This window comes from Eretmochelys imbricata, chromosome 6 (assembly GCF_965152235.1).
Source record: "Eretmochelys imbricata isolate rEreImb1 chromosome 6, rEreImb1.hap1, whole genome shotgun sequence".
Classification (NCBI taxonomy): domain Eukaryota; kingdom Metazoa; phylum Chordata; order Testudines; family Cheloniidae; genus Eretmochelys; species Eretmochelys imbricata.
The window spans coordinates 91,549,190-91,566,457 of NC_135577.1; the positions used below are offsets into that span (position 1 = coordinate 91,549,190).

The 17,268-nt window shown below is 45.7% G+C and overlaps 1 protein-coding gene across 1 annotated transcript in view; it reads left to right on the forward strand.

The window, feature by feature from the left end:
• Window positions 1-9,492, forward strand: part of ESRRB (estrogen related receptor beta) — a 164,307-nt gene extending 154,815 nt beyond the window's left edge. The window contains exon 7 of the mRNA XM_077820356.1: window positions 9,248-9,492. Coding sequence (XP_077676482.1) covers window positions 9,248-9,492 — 245 coding nt within the window. The remainder of the gene's footprint in view (window positions 1-9,247) is intronic.
• Window positions 9,493-17,268: the final 7,776 nt, after the last annotated feature.

A 17,268-nucleotide genomic window follows, 5' to 3' on the forward strand; every position in this document is an offset into this window, starting at 1 on the left:
CAATCCCAGTTGACAAGTGGCTACAACACCAAAAGCACCACTACGGTCGGCACTGACTGTCCCCCTTCGTTAGCAGCCTCACCAGAGAAGCCAAGGTCTGAACAGGCCATGGAGAGTAAACTCCACTTTAGCCAGAAAATGGGGAGAGGCCCTCCAGAGCAGACTGAGGTGCACTGGTTGGGATTAGGGCAGAGAAAGCTTGCCCCAAATCACAACAGATAGTGTGTGCTATGTGAATACTGCCCATGCAGCTGAAAAGGTTGCTACTCGCACATCTGTCCACCAGGGAACAGTGAAAGTCATCAGAGCTAAAGCTACTGCATGATGAGACCTGCCTGCCTAAGCTTTCAGAGATTCATAGAGCTTAAGGCCAGATGGAGCCATTAGATCATCTAGTCCAGTGGTTCTCAACCAGAGCTCTGAGGTCCCCTGTGGGGCCACGAGCAGGTTTCAGGGGGCCCATCAAGCAGGGCCAGCATTAGATTTTCTGGGGCCTAGGGCAGAAACCCAAAGCCCCACTGCATGGGGCTGATGCCCCGAGGCCTGCCACCTGGGGCTCAAGCCAAAGCCTAAGCCTGAGCAACTTAGCTTTGCGGGGCTTTGCGGGGACCCCTGGAGTGTGGGGATCCAGGCAGTTGCCCTGCTTGTTACCCCCTAATGCCGGCCCTGGCTTTTATATGCAGAAAAAATATGTTGTGGCACAGCTGGGTTGTGGGGTTTTTGTAGCCTGTTGGGAGGAGCCTCAGAAAGGAAAAAGGTTGAGAACCCCTGGTCTATAACACAGGCCATTTAACTTTACCCAGTTATTCTGCCTTGAGCTCAATGAGCTGTGTTTGTAATAGTCTAAAGCATAGCTTCCAGAAAGGCATCCAGTCTTGAAGATATCAAGAACTGGAGAATCCACCACTTCACTGTGTAGCTGGTTCCATGGTTAATCACCCTCACTGTTAACAGTTTGGCCTTACTTTCTCACATGAATTTGTCTGGCTTCAGCTTCCAGCTATTGGTTCATGTTATGCCTTTCTGAACTAGATTAAAGAGCCCTTTAGTGCCTGGTATTTTCTCCCTGGGAAGGTACTCATCCAGCTTAATCAAGTCATCTCTCAAACTTATTTTGGTAAGCTAAACCAATCAAGCTGTTTAATCTCTCACTGTAAGGCATTTTTTTCAGTCCTTGAATAATTTTGTGGCTCTTTTCTACATCCTCTTCAATTTCTCAACCTTCTTTTTAAAATGTGGACACCAGAACTGTATGCATTATTCCAGTTGGTTTCCCCAGTGCTGTAACAGAGGTAAAGTCCTCCCCCTACTCACTACTCCTGTTTATAAGACCACATTGGCCCTTTTTGCCATAGCTTTGGAGTGGCAGCTCACGTTGAACTGCTTATGACCCTCTAAATTATTTTCACAAGCACTGCTCTCCAGGATACAATCCCCCATTCTAGCAGTATTGCCTGCATTCTTTGTCCCTAGATGGATAACTTGACATTTGGCTGTATTAAAAGGCATTTTGTTTCAATGGTTGCTCTGTATGACCACACGGTCCTCATCATTAGTTACCACTCTGACAATCTGTATCACCCACAAGTTGTATCAGGAGTGATTTTATATTTACTGCCAGATCATTGATGAAAATGTTGAACAGCATCAGGCCTAGTTCCAATCTCTGCAGAACCCCATTTGAAGATGATTCCCCATTGACAACTACTTTTTGAAATCTGTCAGTTAGCCAGTTAACATGCTTTATTGCTATCCTACAGTGCTAATTTTTTAATCAGTGTTGTGTACTACTAAGTCAAACACCTTACAAAAGTCTACGTCTATTTTTTCTATGCAGTTACCTTTATCAGCCAAACTTGCAATCTCACCAAAGAACAAAATCAGGTTTGTCTGACATGCTTATTTTCCATAAAATAATGCTGACTGTCAAATGTTATATTCCTATTCTTTATTAATGGAATCCTGAATCAGCTTTTCCATTATTTTTCTTGGGATTGAACTCAGGATAACTCGCCTGTAATTCCGAGTCATCACACTTGGTCTTTTTGAATATTGGCGTATTAGCATTCTTCCAGTCTTCTGGACTTTCCCTGGTATTACAAGATTTATTAAAAAATTATCAGTGAGCCAGAAAGCTCCTGAGCCAAATATTTTAGGATTGTTGGGTACAAGTTATCTGGGCCTTCTTATTTAAATTTTAAATTTTAAAAATGTTCATGCCTAGATGTTGTCTAACGTTGTCCTCAGTTACTCAGGAACTGAAAAGTAGTTCTTCATCCTCAGATAATGAGATTACATCATTCTGCTTCTTTCCAAATACAGAACAGAAATATTTATTGAATACTTCTGCCTTTTCTGCATCATTATTAACAAGTGCACAATTTCCACATAGTAATGGAGTACTGTTGCTAGATTTTTTGTTCCCTAATATACTTTTTAAATAAACCTTCATTATTGTCCTTAGCCTGACAGCCATAGATTTTTCTCTGATGTCCTTAGTTTCCCTTATCAATTTTCTGCACTTCATCACTTCTAATTTATATTGATTGCCATCTATTTCCCTCTTTTTCCATTTGTTATGAGTTGCTTTTATATTTCTAAATTGCTGCCTTCACTTTGCACTGGACCAGGATGGGCTTTTAGCCACAGTGGACCTCTTTCTTGATTGTGGCTTTTTGGCAATCTACTAAACTCTTTATGAAGAAATAGCCTCTAACCTAAAAGGAAGGTCCCTGCATTACACTGGGAGCAGAAACCAGAGCAGTGATGTGAAGGAAGCTACAGGCCCTAACACCCACCCAGTTGGGCTGAAGTGCTAAGGAGTACCACAGGAGGTTGTTTTGTGGGCTATACTCTAAGTGGGGACATATGAGCTCGATGCTGCCATCAGAGTTTTTTGCAATAGGCGCTTCAGTACTCGGTGTTGCTCTCTCTCTCTCTTGACCATGCTCATGCCTGGGGCATAAGCAGGGCAATGCCCAGCTCAGGATGCTAGAGCAGACAGTCTGTGGGGTGAGTTACAGTGTGTGAGATCTCCCTGCATGCCTCTGTTTTTTTTCCTGTGGAAAAAATAGGATGTGATCATGTAACTAAAAACTGCATCACAATCTATACACACAGGCGTATGAATTAAGGTTGCACAGCTGACCTTAGGCTGGCATTTTCTAACTTTTTAGTACTTGACTTAACCTTAATGTCCTTGTAATGTCACTATGGACTCAATTTCCATCTCGAGGGGTACACTTGCACAAATGCAGGGACACACATAAATGCCTTCATGCAAATGGCCAACACCTGCACCTACAGATGTACCTCTGAGCCAGTCCCCAACTCTACTAATCATGAGCTAATTCAGTTTAAACTAAGTGGAAGGATAAACAAAAATAAGTCTGCAACTAGGGACTTTGATTTCAAAAGGGCAAACTTAAGGGAATTAGTTAGGGAAGTGGACTGGACTGAAGAACTCAAGGATATGAATGTACAGGGGGCTTGGAATTACTTTGCCAAGTTGCAGAAGCTATCTGAAACCTGCATCCCAAGCACAGGGTGGGAGGAAATTCAACCAAACTGGATGAGCAAGCACCTCCAAGAGGTTATTAAGAGAAAGCCGAAAGCCTACAAGGAATGGAAGATGGGACAGATCAGCAAGGAAAGCTACCTCCTCGAGGACAGAAAGTTTAGGGGAAAAGTGACAACTGCCAAAAGCCAAATAGAGTTGGACACCTGTAGATGAGGGGAAAGCAGTGGATGTGTTGTTCCTTGACTTTAGCAAAGCTTTTGATACGGTCTCCCACAGTATTCTTGAGGGAAGTTAAAGAAGTATGGGCTGGATGAATGGACTATAAGGTGGATAGAAAGCTGGCTAGATAGCCAGGCTCAACAGGTAGTGATCAATGGCTCCATGTCTAGTTGGCAGCCGGTATCAAGCGAAGTGTCCCAAGGGTCAGTCCTGGGGCTGGTCTTGTTCAATATCTTCATTAACGTTCTGGAGGATGGCGTGAACTGCACCCTCAGCAAGTCTGCAGATGACACTAAACTGGGAGGAGTGGTAGATATGCTGGAGGGTAGGGATAGGATACAGAGGGACCTAGACAAATTAGAGGATTGGGCCAAAAGAAATCTGATGAGGTTCAACAAGGACAAGTGCAGAGTCCTGCACTTAGGACGGAAGAATCCCATGCATCGCTACAGACTAGGGACCGAATGGCTAGGTAGCAGTTCTGCAGAAAAGGACATAGGGGTTACAGTGGACAAAGAAGCTGGATATGAGTCAACAGTGTGCCCTTGTTGCCAAGAAGGCTAATGGCATTTTGGGCTGTATAAGAAGGGGCATTGCCAGCAGATCAAGGGACATGATCATCCCCCTCTATTCAACATTGATGACGCCTCATCTGGAGTACTGTGTCCAGTTTTGGGCCCCACACTACAAGAAGGAAGTGGAAATATTGGAAAGCGTCCAGCGGAGGGCAACAAAAATTATTAGGGGACTGGAACACATGATTTATGAGGAGAGGCTGAGGGAACTGGGATTGTTTAGTCTGCAGAAGAGTAGACTAAGGGGGGATTTGTTTGCTGCTTTCAACTACCTGAAAGGGGGTTCCAAAGAGGATAGATCTAGACTGTTCTCAGTGGTAGCAGATGACAGAACAAGGAGTAAGGGTCTCAAGTTGCAGTGGGGGAGGTTTAGGTCGGATATTAGGAAAAACTTTTTCACCAGGAGGGTGGTAAAGCACTGAATGTGTTACCTAGGGAGGTGGTGGAATCTCCTTCCTTTGAGGTTTTCAAGGTCAGGCTTGACAAAGCCCTGGCTAGGATGATTTAGTTGGTGTTGGTCCTGCTTTGAGCAGGGGGTTGGACTAGATGACCTCCTGAGGTCCCTTCCAACCCTGATTTTCTAAGACTCTATGATCGCAAAGGAAACTAAAGCCAATAGTAAAAGGTTATATAGCTATATAAACAAAAAGAAAATAAGGAAAGAAGAAGTGGGGTTGCTGAGCACTGAGGATAGGGAGGAGATGAAAGATAATCTAGGCATGGCCCTCTGTTTTTAATAAGGCTAATAAAGAGCTTTGGGAATAGTGGCTAATGGGAGTGAGGATATGGAAGTAGAAATTACCACATCCGAGGTGGAAGTCAAACTCAAACAGCTTAATGGGACCAAATGAGGGGACCCAGATAATCTCCACAGAAGAATACTAAAGGAACTGCCACATGAAATTACAAGCCCACTAGCAAGGATTTTTAATGAATCTGTAAACTGGGGGGATGGTCATACCCTTTACCTGGAGAATTGCTAATACAGTACCTATTTTTAAGAAAGAAGAAAAAAGTGATCTGGGAAACTACAGGCCTGTTAGTTTGACCTCAATTATAGGCAAGGTCTTGGAACAAATTTTGAAAGAGAAAATAATTAAGGATATAGAGATAAACAGTAATTAGGCTAAAATACAACATGGTTTTACAAAAGTTAGATCATGCCAGATTAACCTGATCTCCTCCTCTGAGCAGATAACTGAATTTTTAGTAAAAGGAAATGCAGTAGATTTAATCTACCTGGATTCCAGTAAGGCATTTGATATAGTTCCACATGGGAAATTATTAGTTAAATTGGAAAAGATGGGGATTAATGAGCGAATTGAAAGGTGGCTAAAGAACTGGTTAAAAGGGAGACTACAATGGGTGATACTGAAAAGTGAACTGTCAGCCTGGAGGGAGGTTACTAGTGGAGTTCCTCAGGGATCGGTGTTGGAATCAATCTTATTTAACATTTTCATTAATGATCTTGGCACAAAAAGTGGGAGTGTGCTAATCAAATCTGTGGCTATCACAAAGTTGGGAGGTATTGCTAATACAGAGGAGGATCAGAATAGCATACAAGAAGATCTAGAGGATGTTGAAAACTGGAGTAATAGCAATGGGATAAAATGTAATAGTGCAAAATGCAATGTCATGCATGTAGGGACTAATAAGAATTTTTGCTGTAAGCTGGAGACACATCAGTTGGAAGCAACAGAGCAGGAGAAATCCTAGGTGCATTGGCTGACCACAGGATGACTGTGAGCCACCAATGTGATGCAGCCGTGAAAAAGGCTAATGCAATCCTAGAATGCATCAGGTGAGGTATTTCCAGCAGAGAGAGGGAAGTGTTATTGCCATTACATAAGGCACTGGTGAGACCTCATCTGGAATACTATGTGCAGTGCTAGTCTCCCATGTTTAATAAAGATGAATTCAAACTGGAACAGGTGCAGAGAAGGGCTACTAGGATGATCAGAGTAATGGAAAACCTACTCTACAAGAGGCAACTCAAGGAGCTTGGCTTGTTTAGCCTAACCAAACAAAGGCTGAGGGGAAATATGATTGCTCTCTATAAATAATGGAGAGGAGTTATTTATGTTAAGCACCATTGTTGGCGCAAGAACAAATGGATATAAACTGGTCCTCAACAAGTTTAGGCTTGAAATTAGACGAAGGTTTCTAATGATCAAAGGAGTGAAGTTCTGGAATAGCCTTCCAAGTGGAGCAGTGGGAGCAAAAACATAACTAGCTTCAAGACTGAACCTGATCAATGCGGAAGGGCTGGTATGATGAAATTGCCTACAATGGCATGTGGCCCATCTGCAACTGCTACTAGTAAGAATCCACAGTGGCCAGAGATGGGGCACTAGCTGGGGAGGGCTCTGAGTTACTACAGAGAAATTCTTTCCCAGGTGTCTGCTTGGTGGGTCTTGCCCACATACTCATTTTCCCCAGGTCAGATTGGAAGAGATCCTGGGGTTTTTTCACCTTCCTCTGCAGCATAGGCATGGGTCAGTTGTTGGTTTAAACTCGAGTAAATCATGGAGTCTCTTTAAATTATGATTTGAGGACTTCAATAATTCAGCCAGAGGTTATGGGTCTATTAAAAGAGGGGTGTGTGTGTGTGTATAGGAGTGCCAGTTTTGGTTGTACATAGTCCTGGAGGTTTCAGCACATTAAAGATTAATCTTTAATTCCTGGATACTCAAGGAGAATCCTGGAGGGTTGACACCCCTATGTGTGTGAAGTTCTGGGGCCCTCTATGTGCAGGAGGTCAGACTAGATGACCACAATGGTCCCTTCTGGCCTGAAAGTCTATGTGAAGAAGCTGAGTGATTCAGCTGAGCACAGACAGGAGATTGCTGGGAGACAGCTTCCATTGCTGGAGCCCTGGCAGATCACTGACCCTTTTTGTGTGTAAAGCTTCAAGGAGCTGCTGTGTGGGACTACTGGAGAGAAGAAGGGGTGTGGTTTTATTTGGAGAACAACAACAAATAAAGAGTAGTGAAGACCACCATTTCCCAAATACTTCATTCGAAACATCCCGGCAGGGAGCAGGTTCTGAATCCCCTGTTGCCCTGTTATTCTGTGCTGTGTGTGCCACAGTGTCAGCCGTTACCACCCAGAGCTTAAGCATTCAGAGGAATTCTAGTGCTGAGGGGCTCCCCGCAGTTGAGCCCTAGTTAGTTTGGGGGATCTCATCCTGTCCGTAACCTTATCCCTTTATTCCCTGCAGCTGCCCTGCCTGAAGACATAGTGCTGAGGTGATTTGAGCACAGTTCTGCAGCAAGGGGTGAACTGTGCCACAAATTCTGTGAGGGTAGAACATGGAGACCCCTGCTCCTATGGGGCGCCAGGGTGCCAGCTTAAACTAAACTTTTGTTGTTGGGGGAGGCAATAGGCCCTGTCTGCAGCAACTTCAACAGACTTGCTGTCCATTATCACACGTTCACTCTGTCCCCCCATTCATGGAGCTCTGCAGAAGTGCAGGCATGGCTCTTGCTGAATGCACACGTTAGGAGGGAGTCCTTAGATTACCATGCCGTATGCCCCTGTGGGCCACAGCCTGGCAGCCTCCCTCCTCCTTGGTGCTCTGGCAGCTGTAAAAATTCGTAGCCATTGATTTTGTAATTAACAGTTTATCAATGCAATCAACGCTCGCTCGCTGATGGATTGCTGGGAAATTAATCCTGCACTGTTATTTTAGTTTTTGCAGGCCGCTGCAGATTTGGAGCTCTTCTCAGCATAGAGAAGGGCAATAGGCAGAGCGGGTTTGGGGTGCGGCTGGGTCTTTATAAAAGAAACAGAGGGGAGGAAATGGGAAATACATTGCTGCTGGGGTTCTTCGGCCTATAGAAATCAGCTGGCAAGGAGAAGCAGCGCTGTTACTCCGATTCACCTATCACACAACAGCAACCCCACTCCAAGAGTACCTGGTATATAAAGCACAGTAAGGTACATGCTTCCACCCGATCCCACTGCCCCTAAGGGAATGAACACAGGGAGCGTGAGCTGGGGCATAGAGCTAGTGATAAGGATCAGATCTGGTGTTCTCATTTGAAGCTGACTCGTTGTATCTTTGGACAAGTCACTTAGCAGCTCCGTGCCTCAGTTTCCCCATCTGTAACACACCTCCCTCTCAGCTGGGGTTTGAGGCTTATCTGTAAAGCACACAGACTGGCAAAATACGATTGTAAGCACTCACCTCAAGGGCAAAAGCTTGTTGTTAGCAGCTGCCCATGTGCCTCAGATAGACTGTGCAGCCACTCCAGTCACACTGCTCAGCAAAAGGGGGGAGCCACAAAGCAGCTGTGGAGAAAGGATAGTTTTGCTGGTTAAAAGCCACGCTGTTGCCGCTCTGTGACCCTCTGCTCCACCATGTCCTGAGCTGGGTATGGCCCTGCCAGTACTCCAGGAAGTGTTTCCGTCTCTCTGCCATCCCGAGCAGCTGCACAGCAATTAGTTCATACTGATGAAGCTCTATGGAAGTGTTAATTATACCTACTGCGATCACTCCTGATTGATGGCACAGCAGCAGCCCCTCACTGTTCATGCCACTCCCCCTCGGGAACATAGAGGGCTGGTAGGCACAGGAGTAGCCAAGTACCCATCCTAACTTCAAGCTAGTGTCGTTCTTGCACAGCTCTCTATAACCAAACCACTTCTACAGGTGGGCTAATGCAATTCACCAGCCACCCTTTGCAGCCCTACTGGCCCCTGAGCACCCACTGCTAGAGTGCTGCAAAGCCTGGCACAGGGAGCCACACTGGGGGGCGCACCCACCGCTTCCAGCGGCAGCCCTGCTAGCTCTTCTCACAGGGGCTCTGATGCTTCCTACCCAGGAGCTACTTTCCAGAAGCCGCAGCATTGACAAAGCCTTAGATTCAAATTAAAAATGCAGTTCTGTTTTTTGACCGTTGCTCTTTGCTATCTGTCTGCCCCCTCACAGATTCCATGCACATAGAGGACATGGAGGCGGTGCAGAAACTCCAGGACCTTCTCCATGAAGCCCTGCAGGACTACGAGCTGAGTCAGCGCCACGAGGAGCCGCGGCGGGCGGGCAAGCTGCTGCTGACCTTGCCCCTCCTGCGGCAGACGGCCGCCAAAGCTGTTCAGCACTTCTACAGCATCAAACTGCAGGGCAAGGTCCCCATGCACAAACTCTTCCTAGAAATGCTAGAGGCCAAGGTCTGACAGCCCTGGTGCCAGCCCGCAGAGGCCGGGGAACAAACTAGAAACAAAGACGCAGACACAAAGCAATCCAAACAGCAGCAGGGGCCGGCTTTTATCTCCAATCATTTATTATGGAAGAATTATTTAATGTCCAGTTGTCGGCCTGCTTGCTTGCCTGCCTGCCTGTCTGCAGAATCTCATGTACAGAGGGGGAAACTCTTTTAATCAGTCACCTGTTTCTCTGTTTTTATTTTCTCTGTAGGAAGTACCAGAGCGTGCACGCGCTCTTGCACTTGCAGAAGGGGCTGAAGGGAATGTGGGCCCCTGAGCAGTTACGCTCTCTGCCCTATCCGGGCCAGCCTGTTCCCCAGCTCCCTCCACCAACTCTGGAGGGGTGATGTGGGGGGTTGAAGCAGGACATGAGGAAGAAAAGAGGCAATAGACTTCATCTCCTGGTGTTGTGAGGGAGGAGGCAGAGAGGGCAGCTCCTGCTGTTTGTCATCTCGTGCCAGCTTGCAGGCCCATGGGGCAGGTGCTTGTTTAGAGAAGAGCCTCATGGGACCTCTTCACTCGAAAACGGTTGCCTCCTGCACGCCTCTAGCCACATAGAACACATGTACATAGAGGCCCCACTTCCGATGGGGAAAGATGTTCCTGCCCATGGAAGATATTTGGCGATCTTGTACAGTGTGTCATCACGCCTGGCTATTCCACGCCTGGGGCAATCCCACATTCCCCCAGGCTTGGCAAGTGGGAGGCTACATGTTTCTGAGAATGCGAGATCCCCCCCCCACCCTCACAGGGAGGAGCCTGACATTTTGCTCCGGTGCTGGATTCACATGATAGTCTCTGCAACCTCACCCATGGTGCTAATTAAAATCCCCCCATTTCCACCATGCAGTGCGTCAACTCAGTAAATAGTCCTTCCCCCACTCATGTGACACAAATACCTGTCTGCAATAATGGGGCCCAAATGTAAATACCCCCCTCTCCCACCCAAGGATTACCCATCCATTTTTGAGAGAATGGATGTTTGCCCCCAGAGATGCTGGGACTTTACTCCACCCACTAGTTGGGAACAAAGGGAACTGTCCTTTGGAGAAAACTATGTACCGCAGGCCTAGGAAGCTGCTAGTTGATGCCAACTGAAAACACATTTAAATGGAGTCATTTAATCCCTGACTCCCACATACAATTGGCCATGTCCCTTGCCTCCCTTCCACCCCAAAAATAATCAACAGCCCATCTCAGAATGCTCTGTGGCCTCGTGAGGCCTCATGGGGCTGGCTCCAAAAGAAAATATTTCTTTTCAGGAAACTTTCATGGGGAAGGGTTTGTGCCTGTCCTACTCCCCACCTTTAACCAGGTTTCTAGAATGGCTTTTGAGGTGGGAACTACCACAACTCCAGCCGTCAGAGGGGAACTTCGGTGGCTGAAGAAATTGGGGAAGGAGTTTCAGTGACTACCTTTTCTAGGGCACTTGTTCAAAGCCAGCCTGACACAGTGATGGCTCAAAATTATCTTCTGGCACCAGATTTGGGGAGGGAGGGCGAAGAGTCTTGGTTAATTTATGCATCCTAAAACTACAAGCTCGACTGGCACTCAGTGAGCCCTTGCTGGCAGTCTGAGCAGAAAGGCCATGAACTGACTGAGCAGGTCCTCCCCTAGAAGTAGCACCTCTGAGGCAAGGCTGAGGCACATTAGCACACAGTATCGTGGAGCTTGATCTCCATGAGAGCAGCAGGCATCATTGTCCAGGACTGTCATTCAAACTACATTTGCCACTGCTACACTCACTCCCTTTCTGGATCAACCACGTTAGAGAACAGACAGAACTACCCAATACAAGGCTTAGACGGCAGAGCCAGCAGCCACTTGGGAGATGTGCATCCACTTCCGCAAGGCCAAGAATGGACAGCAGCCTTGTGCTTGGAACAGACTCCGGTGCTGATCACCAGCTGCTCTCGAAACAGACTTCGGTTGTATAAAACATCCATGTAATGCTCCGTGACCTGAGCTGGGAGACACGTATGGTTGGCGTGTAGCCAGCTCTGAGTACATGCTGCATTTTGGCAGCTGGTTCTGGCTGTGTAGCATCAGGTAATTTTACTCACAAGCTGGGATGGGCTCTACCCAGCACTGTGGCCAACACCCTGGATTCACTTCCTGTCAATGCCACTTCCACCTGGAGCTCTGCAGGCAGCTGCACTGATCTGTGTTCTGAGCGAGCATGGCCATGCCTCTTTTCTGTGCACAGCACCCTGGTACAGACCTGGCTGTAGAGGCCCTCAGAAGCGGTTAACATCAGTGGCCTCAGCCACAGGTCCCTGGAAGGAGCCTTCTCTTTGTTGCAAAAGGGCTTGTCCTACAGTGCTACTGGTGGGACCATTTTTGAGTCACTAAGGGAAAGTTGAGCCCCACAGGAGGGAGAAGAGAGGAAGGAGGGAGCTGCTGAATCTAGGTCCCATCTCCCCAAGGCTGCTGGCTAGTTCAGCCTGAATAGTTTAGTGGTGTAATTTGTGTAGTGAGAGGGGAGTGTAAAACTTCTGAAGTGCTTTCTGCGGTTATCGCCTCACCCTTCACCCCTAATGTGCTACCATTGGAGATAAGCAGAGCCTAAAGCAGGCTGGATGGATACATGCTGCCCTCAGAAGAGCTGCAGGACTCTTTCTCCATTTTATCTGCATAATCCTTGTGCCCATCAAGTCCCCTCACACTCTAAGATGACAGACCCTGGACCAAGCCATATAAGTATCTCAGTGGGCTGGAAAAACCAATCAGTGTGTTAATGAATCGCTTTGCCTCTAAGCAAGGGCTGTGATCTCTCCCCTGGAAATGCAAAGGGAACACATGCCGGGAACAAACCCCAACAGCCGCCCCACCTTCTTTAACTAGGAAACAAGGCCACAGCTCTTTAGCACGTGAGGTAGTCATAGGAAACCTACATCCAGGCTTACTCTAACCAGCCAATATGACAGCAGTACTTAAACTATGGGGATGGATGCCCAGGCGAGCAAGACAATGGCATTTGGGTTTATGGGTGTGTCACACTCCAGGCCTCTCACACTTAGAGAGCCTGGGGGGCTGCAGTTACTGCTTAGGCTAGTGTATGCTCAGCAACATCTCCCACACATGGTCAGCGATGTAACAATCTAGCCTTTAAATAGGAAAGAGGTTCTAGGACAGATTCCCTAGAAACCCTGTAGGGAATTCATGCCTTGTGTAAGAGTCATTGATCCAGTCCTGTACTACTGTAACTTCACATGGTGTAGGAGATGCTGGAATGCAAACTTGGGATGCATGTGGTTACTAAACACCTGAGATTAGTTTAAAACAAGACACAGAGGTAAGTGCCTCAACAAGTGTGCATAAGCATGAAGCCGAGTCCACCATTCATTCACACTAATGAGAGCTGCATCACACAGCTCCCACTCACTATGTACCACACACAGCAAAGCTTTGCATAGGCAGATAAACTAAATAGCAGGCAGCTGCTACAAAAGGTAGTCCTACTCAAGAGGGGACAGCGCCTCTTAGACAGTCACATTCCTCTTGGGAAACAGAGGTCTCTGGCCTCTAGAGCAAAACAAATTGCACAGGGATCAATTCAGATAAATGGTGAAACGCTGCATGGAACTATGTTTCTGGGCAAACACGGGCATTACCTTACAGTGAAACTATGACGCTACGGAAGAAACACTGAATCACAGCCTGGCAGTATAGTTCATGCCGAACAGGGGGCATTATTCTCTCTCATTAACCTGACTGCATCAATTTTTGAACTATTACAAACATATTATAAAATCATGCTGCACCAGAAAATATGTAGGAAACGATTAAAGGAAAAGTCACTGAGAAAGACCCTAAAATGTAACTGGTTGAGCTGAGAAAGAGCTTCCACTGTGTATCCACAAGCTGCAACCAGACACATGGTCAAAGTCCACCCTGTTTCTGTGGCTGCATTATATGGGGAAGCCGGAGGGAGAGTGAGGCTGTACGAATGATGCAGGGAGTTATAGTCAGACAGTGCAATAAACAGTATCTATTTTACTCAACTATTATCTGCTCCTGAAAAACTGTTAAATAAATAAATTGTATTCTTGTGGTACAGGGCATTTCAAACAAAACAAGAAATAAAACAAAGACATGTACAAACTAAGCCAGCCAAGGTGATGTTTATTGGGTTTCTGAAATGCTCCTTCCCCCTTTGCTGAGGGGAGGTGGCATTTTGCAGTGCACTACAGGGAAACTATACCCATTTCACTTTGTATAGAGCACTATGATAAAAGGTTTAGAACAGACTGAACTATGAGAAAAGATTAAAATAAAACTGGGCATGTTTAATCTTGAGAAAAGATGCCTGAAGGAGGATCTGATAACAAGTCTTTAACTATGTTTAAAGGGGGTTATACATGGACTGTGGTCAATTGTTATCCATGTCCACTGAAGGTACGTCAAGAAGTAATGGGCTTAATCTGCAACAAGGGAGATTTAGGATAGATATTAGGAAAAGCTTTCTAACTATAACACAGCAGGGCACAGATTATCCAACAAGTTTTTGGAATGTATTGGAGACAATTTTTTATTTCAGAAGGTGGAGAAAGCTACTGGGGGGAGGCTGTTCTGGATTTGATTTTGACAAATAGGGAGGAACTGGTTGAGAATTTGAAAGTGGAAGACAACTTGGGTGAACGTGATCATGAAATGGTAGAATTCATGATTATAAGGAATGGTAGGAGGGAGAACAGCACAATAAAGACAATGGATTTCAAGAAGACAGACTTTAGCAAACTCAGGAAGTTGGTAGGCAAGATCCCATGGGAAGCAAGTCTGAGGGGAAAAACAGTTGAAGACAGTTGGCAGTTTTTCAAAGAGACATTATTAAGGGCACAAGAGCAAACTATCCCACTGCGTAGGAAAGATAGGAAGTATGGCAAGAGACCACCCTGGCTTACCCAGGAGACCTTCAATGATCTAAAACTTAAAATAAGAGTCCTACAAAAAGTGGAAACTCAGTCAAATTACAAAGGATGAATATAAACAAATAACACAAGTATATAGGGACAAAATTAGAAAAGCCAAGGCACAAAATGAGATCAGACTAGCTAGGGACATAAAAAGAAACATGAAAACATTCTACAAATACGTTAGAAGCAAGAGGAAGACCAAGGACAGAGTAGGCCCATTACTCAAGGAGGGGGGGAAAGACAACAACAGAAAATGTAGAAATGGTAGAGGTGACTTCTTCGTTTTGGTTTTCACCAAGAAGATTGGTGGCGATTGAACGTCTAACATAGTGAATGCCAGTGAAAATGAGGTAGGATCAGAGTCTAAAATAGGGAAAGAACAAGTCAAAAATTACCATACTTAGACAAGTTAGATGTCTTCAAATCACCAGGGCCTGATGAAATGCATCCTAGAATACTCAAGGAGCTGACTAAGGAGATATCTGAGCCATTATCTTTGAAAAGTCATGGAAGACAGCAGACATTCCAGAAGACTGGAAAAAGGCAAATATAGCGTCCATCCATAAAAAGGGAAATAAGGACCACGCGGGGAATTACAGACCAGTCATCTTAACTTCTGTACCCAGAAAGATAATGGAGCAAATAATTAAGCAATCAATTTGCAAACACCTAGAAGAAAGTAAAGTGATAAATAACAGTCAGCATGGATTTGTCAAGAACAAATCCGCGTCAAACCAACCTGATAGCTTTCTTTCACAGGTAACAAGCCTTGTGGATGGGGGGAAGCGGTATATGTGGTATATCTTGACTTTAGTAAGGCTTTTGATACTGTCTCACATGACCTTCTCATAAACAAAATAGGGAAATACAACCTAGATGGAGCTACTATAAGGTGGGTGCATAACTGGCTGAAAAATCATTCCCAGAGAGCAGTTATCAGTGATTCACAGTCATGCTGGAAGGGCATAACGAGTGGTGTCCTGCAGTGATCAGTTCTGGGTCCAGTTCTGTTCAATATTTTCATCAATGTTTTAGATAATGGCATAGAGACTACACTTATAAAGTTTGTGGACAATACAAATCTGGGAGGGGTTGCAAGTGCTTTGGAGGATAGGATTAAAATTCAAAATAATCTGGACAAACTGGAGAAATGGTCTGAAGTATATAGGATGAAATTCAATAAGACAAATGCAAAGTACTCCATTTAGGAAGGAACGATCAGTTGCACACATACAAAATGGGAAATGACTGCCTAGGAAGGAGTACTGTGGAAAGGGATCTGGGGGTCATAGTGGATCACAAGCTAAATAAGAGTCAACAGTGTAACACTGTTGCAAAAAAACCCCAAACATCATTTTGGGATGTATTAGCAGGAGTGTTCTAAGCAACACACGAGAAGTAATTTTTCTGCTGTACTCTGCGCTGAGTAGGCCTCAACTGGATTATTGTGTCCGGTTCTGGGTGCCACATTTCAGGAAAGATGTGGACAAATTAGAAAAAGCCCAGAGAAGAGCAACAAAAATAATTACAGGTCTAGAAAACATGACCTATGAGGGAAGATTGAAAAAATTGGGTTTGTTTAGTCTGGACAAGAGAAGACTGAGAGGGGACATGATAACAGTTTTCAACTACATAAAAGGTTGTTACAAGGAGGAGGGGAAAAATGGTTCTTCTTAACCTCTGAGGATAGGACAAGAAGCAATGGGCTTAAATTGCAGGAAGGGCAGGTTAGGTTGGACATTAGGAAAAACTTCCTAACTGTCAAGTGGTTAAGCACTGGAATATATTGCCTAGGGAGGTTGTGGAATCTCCATCATTGGGGATTTTTAAGAGTAGGTAGGACAAACACCTGTCAGGAATGGTCTAGATAATTCTTAGTCCTGCCTTGAGTGCAGGGGACTGGACTTGATGACCTCTTGGGGTTTCTGCCAGCCCTGCATTTCTGTGATTCTGTCAAAATTCTCTTGTGAGCAGGTAAATAAACCTGGCTGTTTAAAGTTTGGCCAGCAATTCTGCTTTTAACCTATGGTGATGTATGCATTGTACTTGGCACTGGCTTGGGAAAGGTCCATCTCTGTTATTGCACTTTTGTCCCTGCAGCCTGAGCTGCACTTTCATAGGGCATAAAAATAAGCAAGTGATGAAAAAGCTTGAAGCTGTTCCAGTGAAACAGTGACTCGCTAATCATAAAATACACAGTAGGCCTAAATGCAGCAGTGACATGAAGAATGATGCAAGCTGCGTAGCAGCTCTAAGTTGCTCCGAAAATCAAGGGGAGCAGTAAAGTGGTGTAACTTGCCCTCATTTGGCATTCACAGGATGTGAAAATCTCACACATTGAGCAGATGGAGGAAGAGTGATTCACTGGCTGAGGCAGAGAATTGGGAGTCATCAAACCTGGGTTCTGAGCCTACTGCTACCACCAATACTGGGACCCAGGGCCAGTCAGTTCCCCTCTCTGTGTTATTCACTCCAGGCTGAGTGCATCTTACATCGTGCATGGTATGAACTCAGCAGCACTGTGGGGCAGAGCTGTAGTTCCTCCTCCAAGCCACCCATGACCCCTGTGGTACCTGGTGTCAGGTAACTAAGGGTATGTTGGACACTGCAGCTGGAAGCAAGCCTCAGCACGGGTAGACAGGCCTGAGCTAGCACTGGAAATAGCAGTGTGGACCTTGCAGCTTGGACAGCAGCTCAGGCTCTCAAGCCTACCCAACCCCATGTCTGAGCTCTGGCAGCTAGCTCCAGTCTCTGCTGGGGCTGCAACGTCCACACTGCTATTCTCAGCGTCCTAGCTCAAGCCTCACTTGTGCGAGTCTGTCTACCTCTG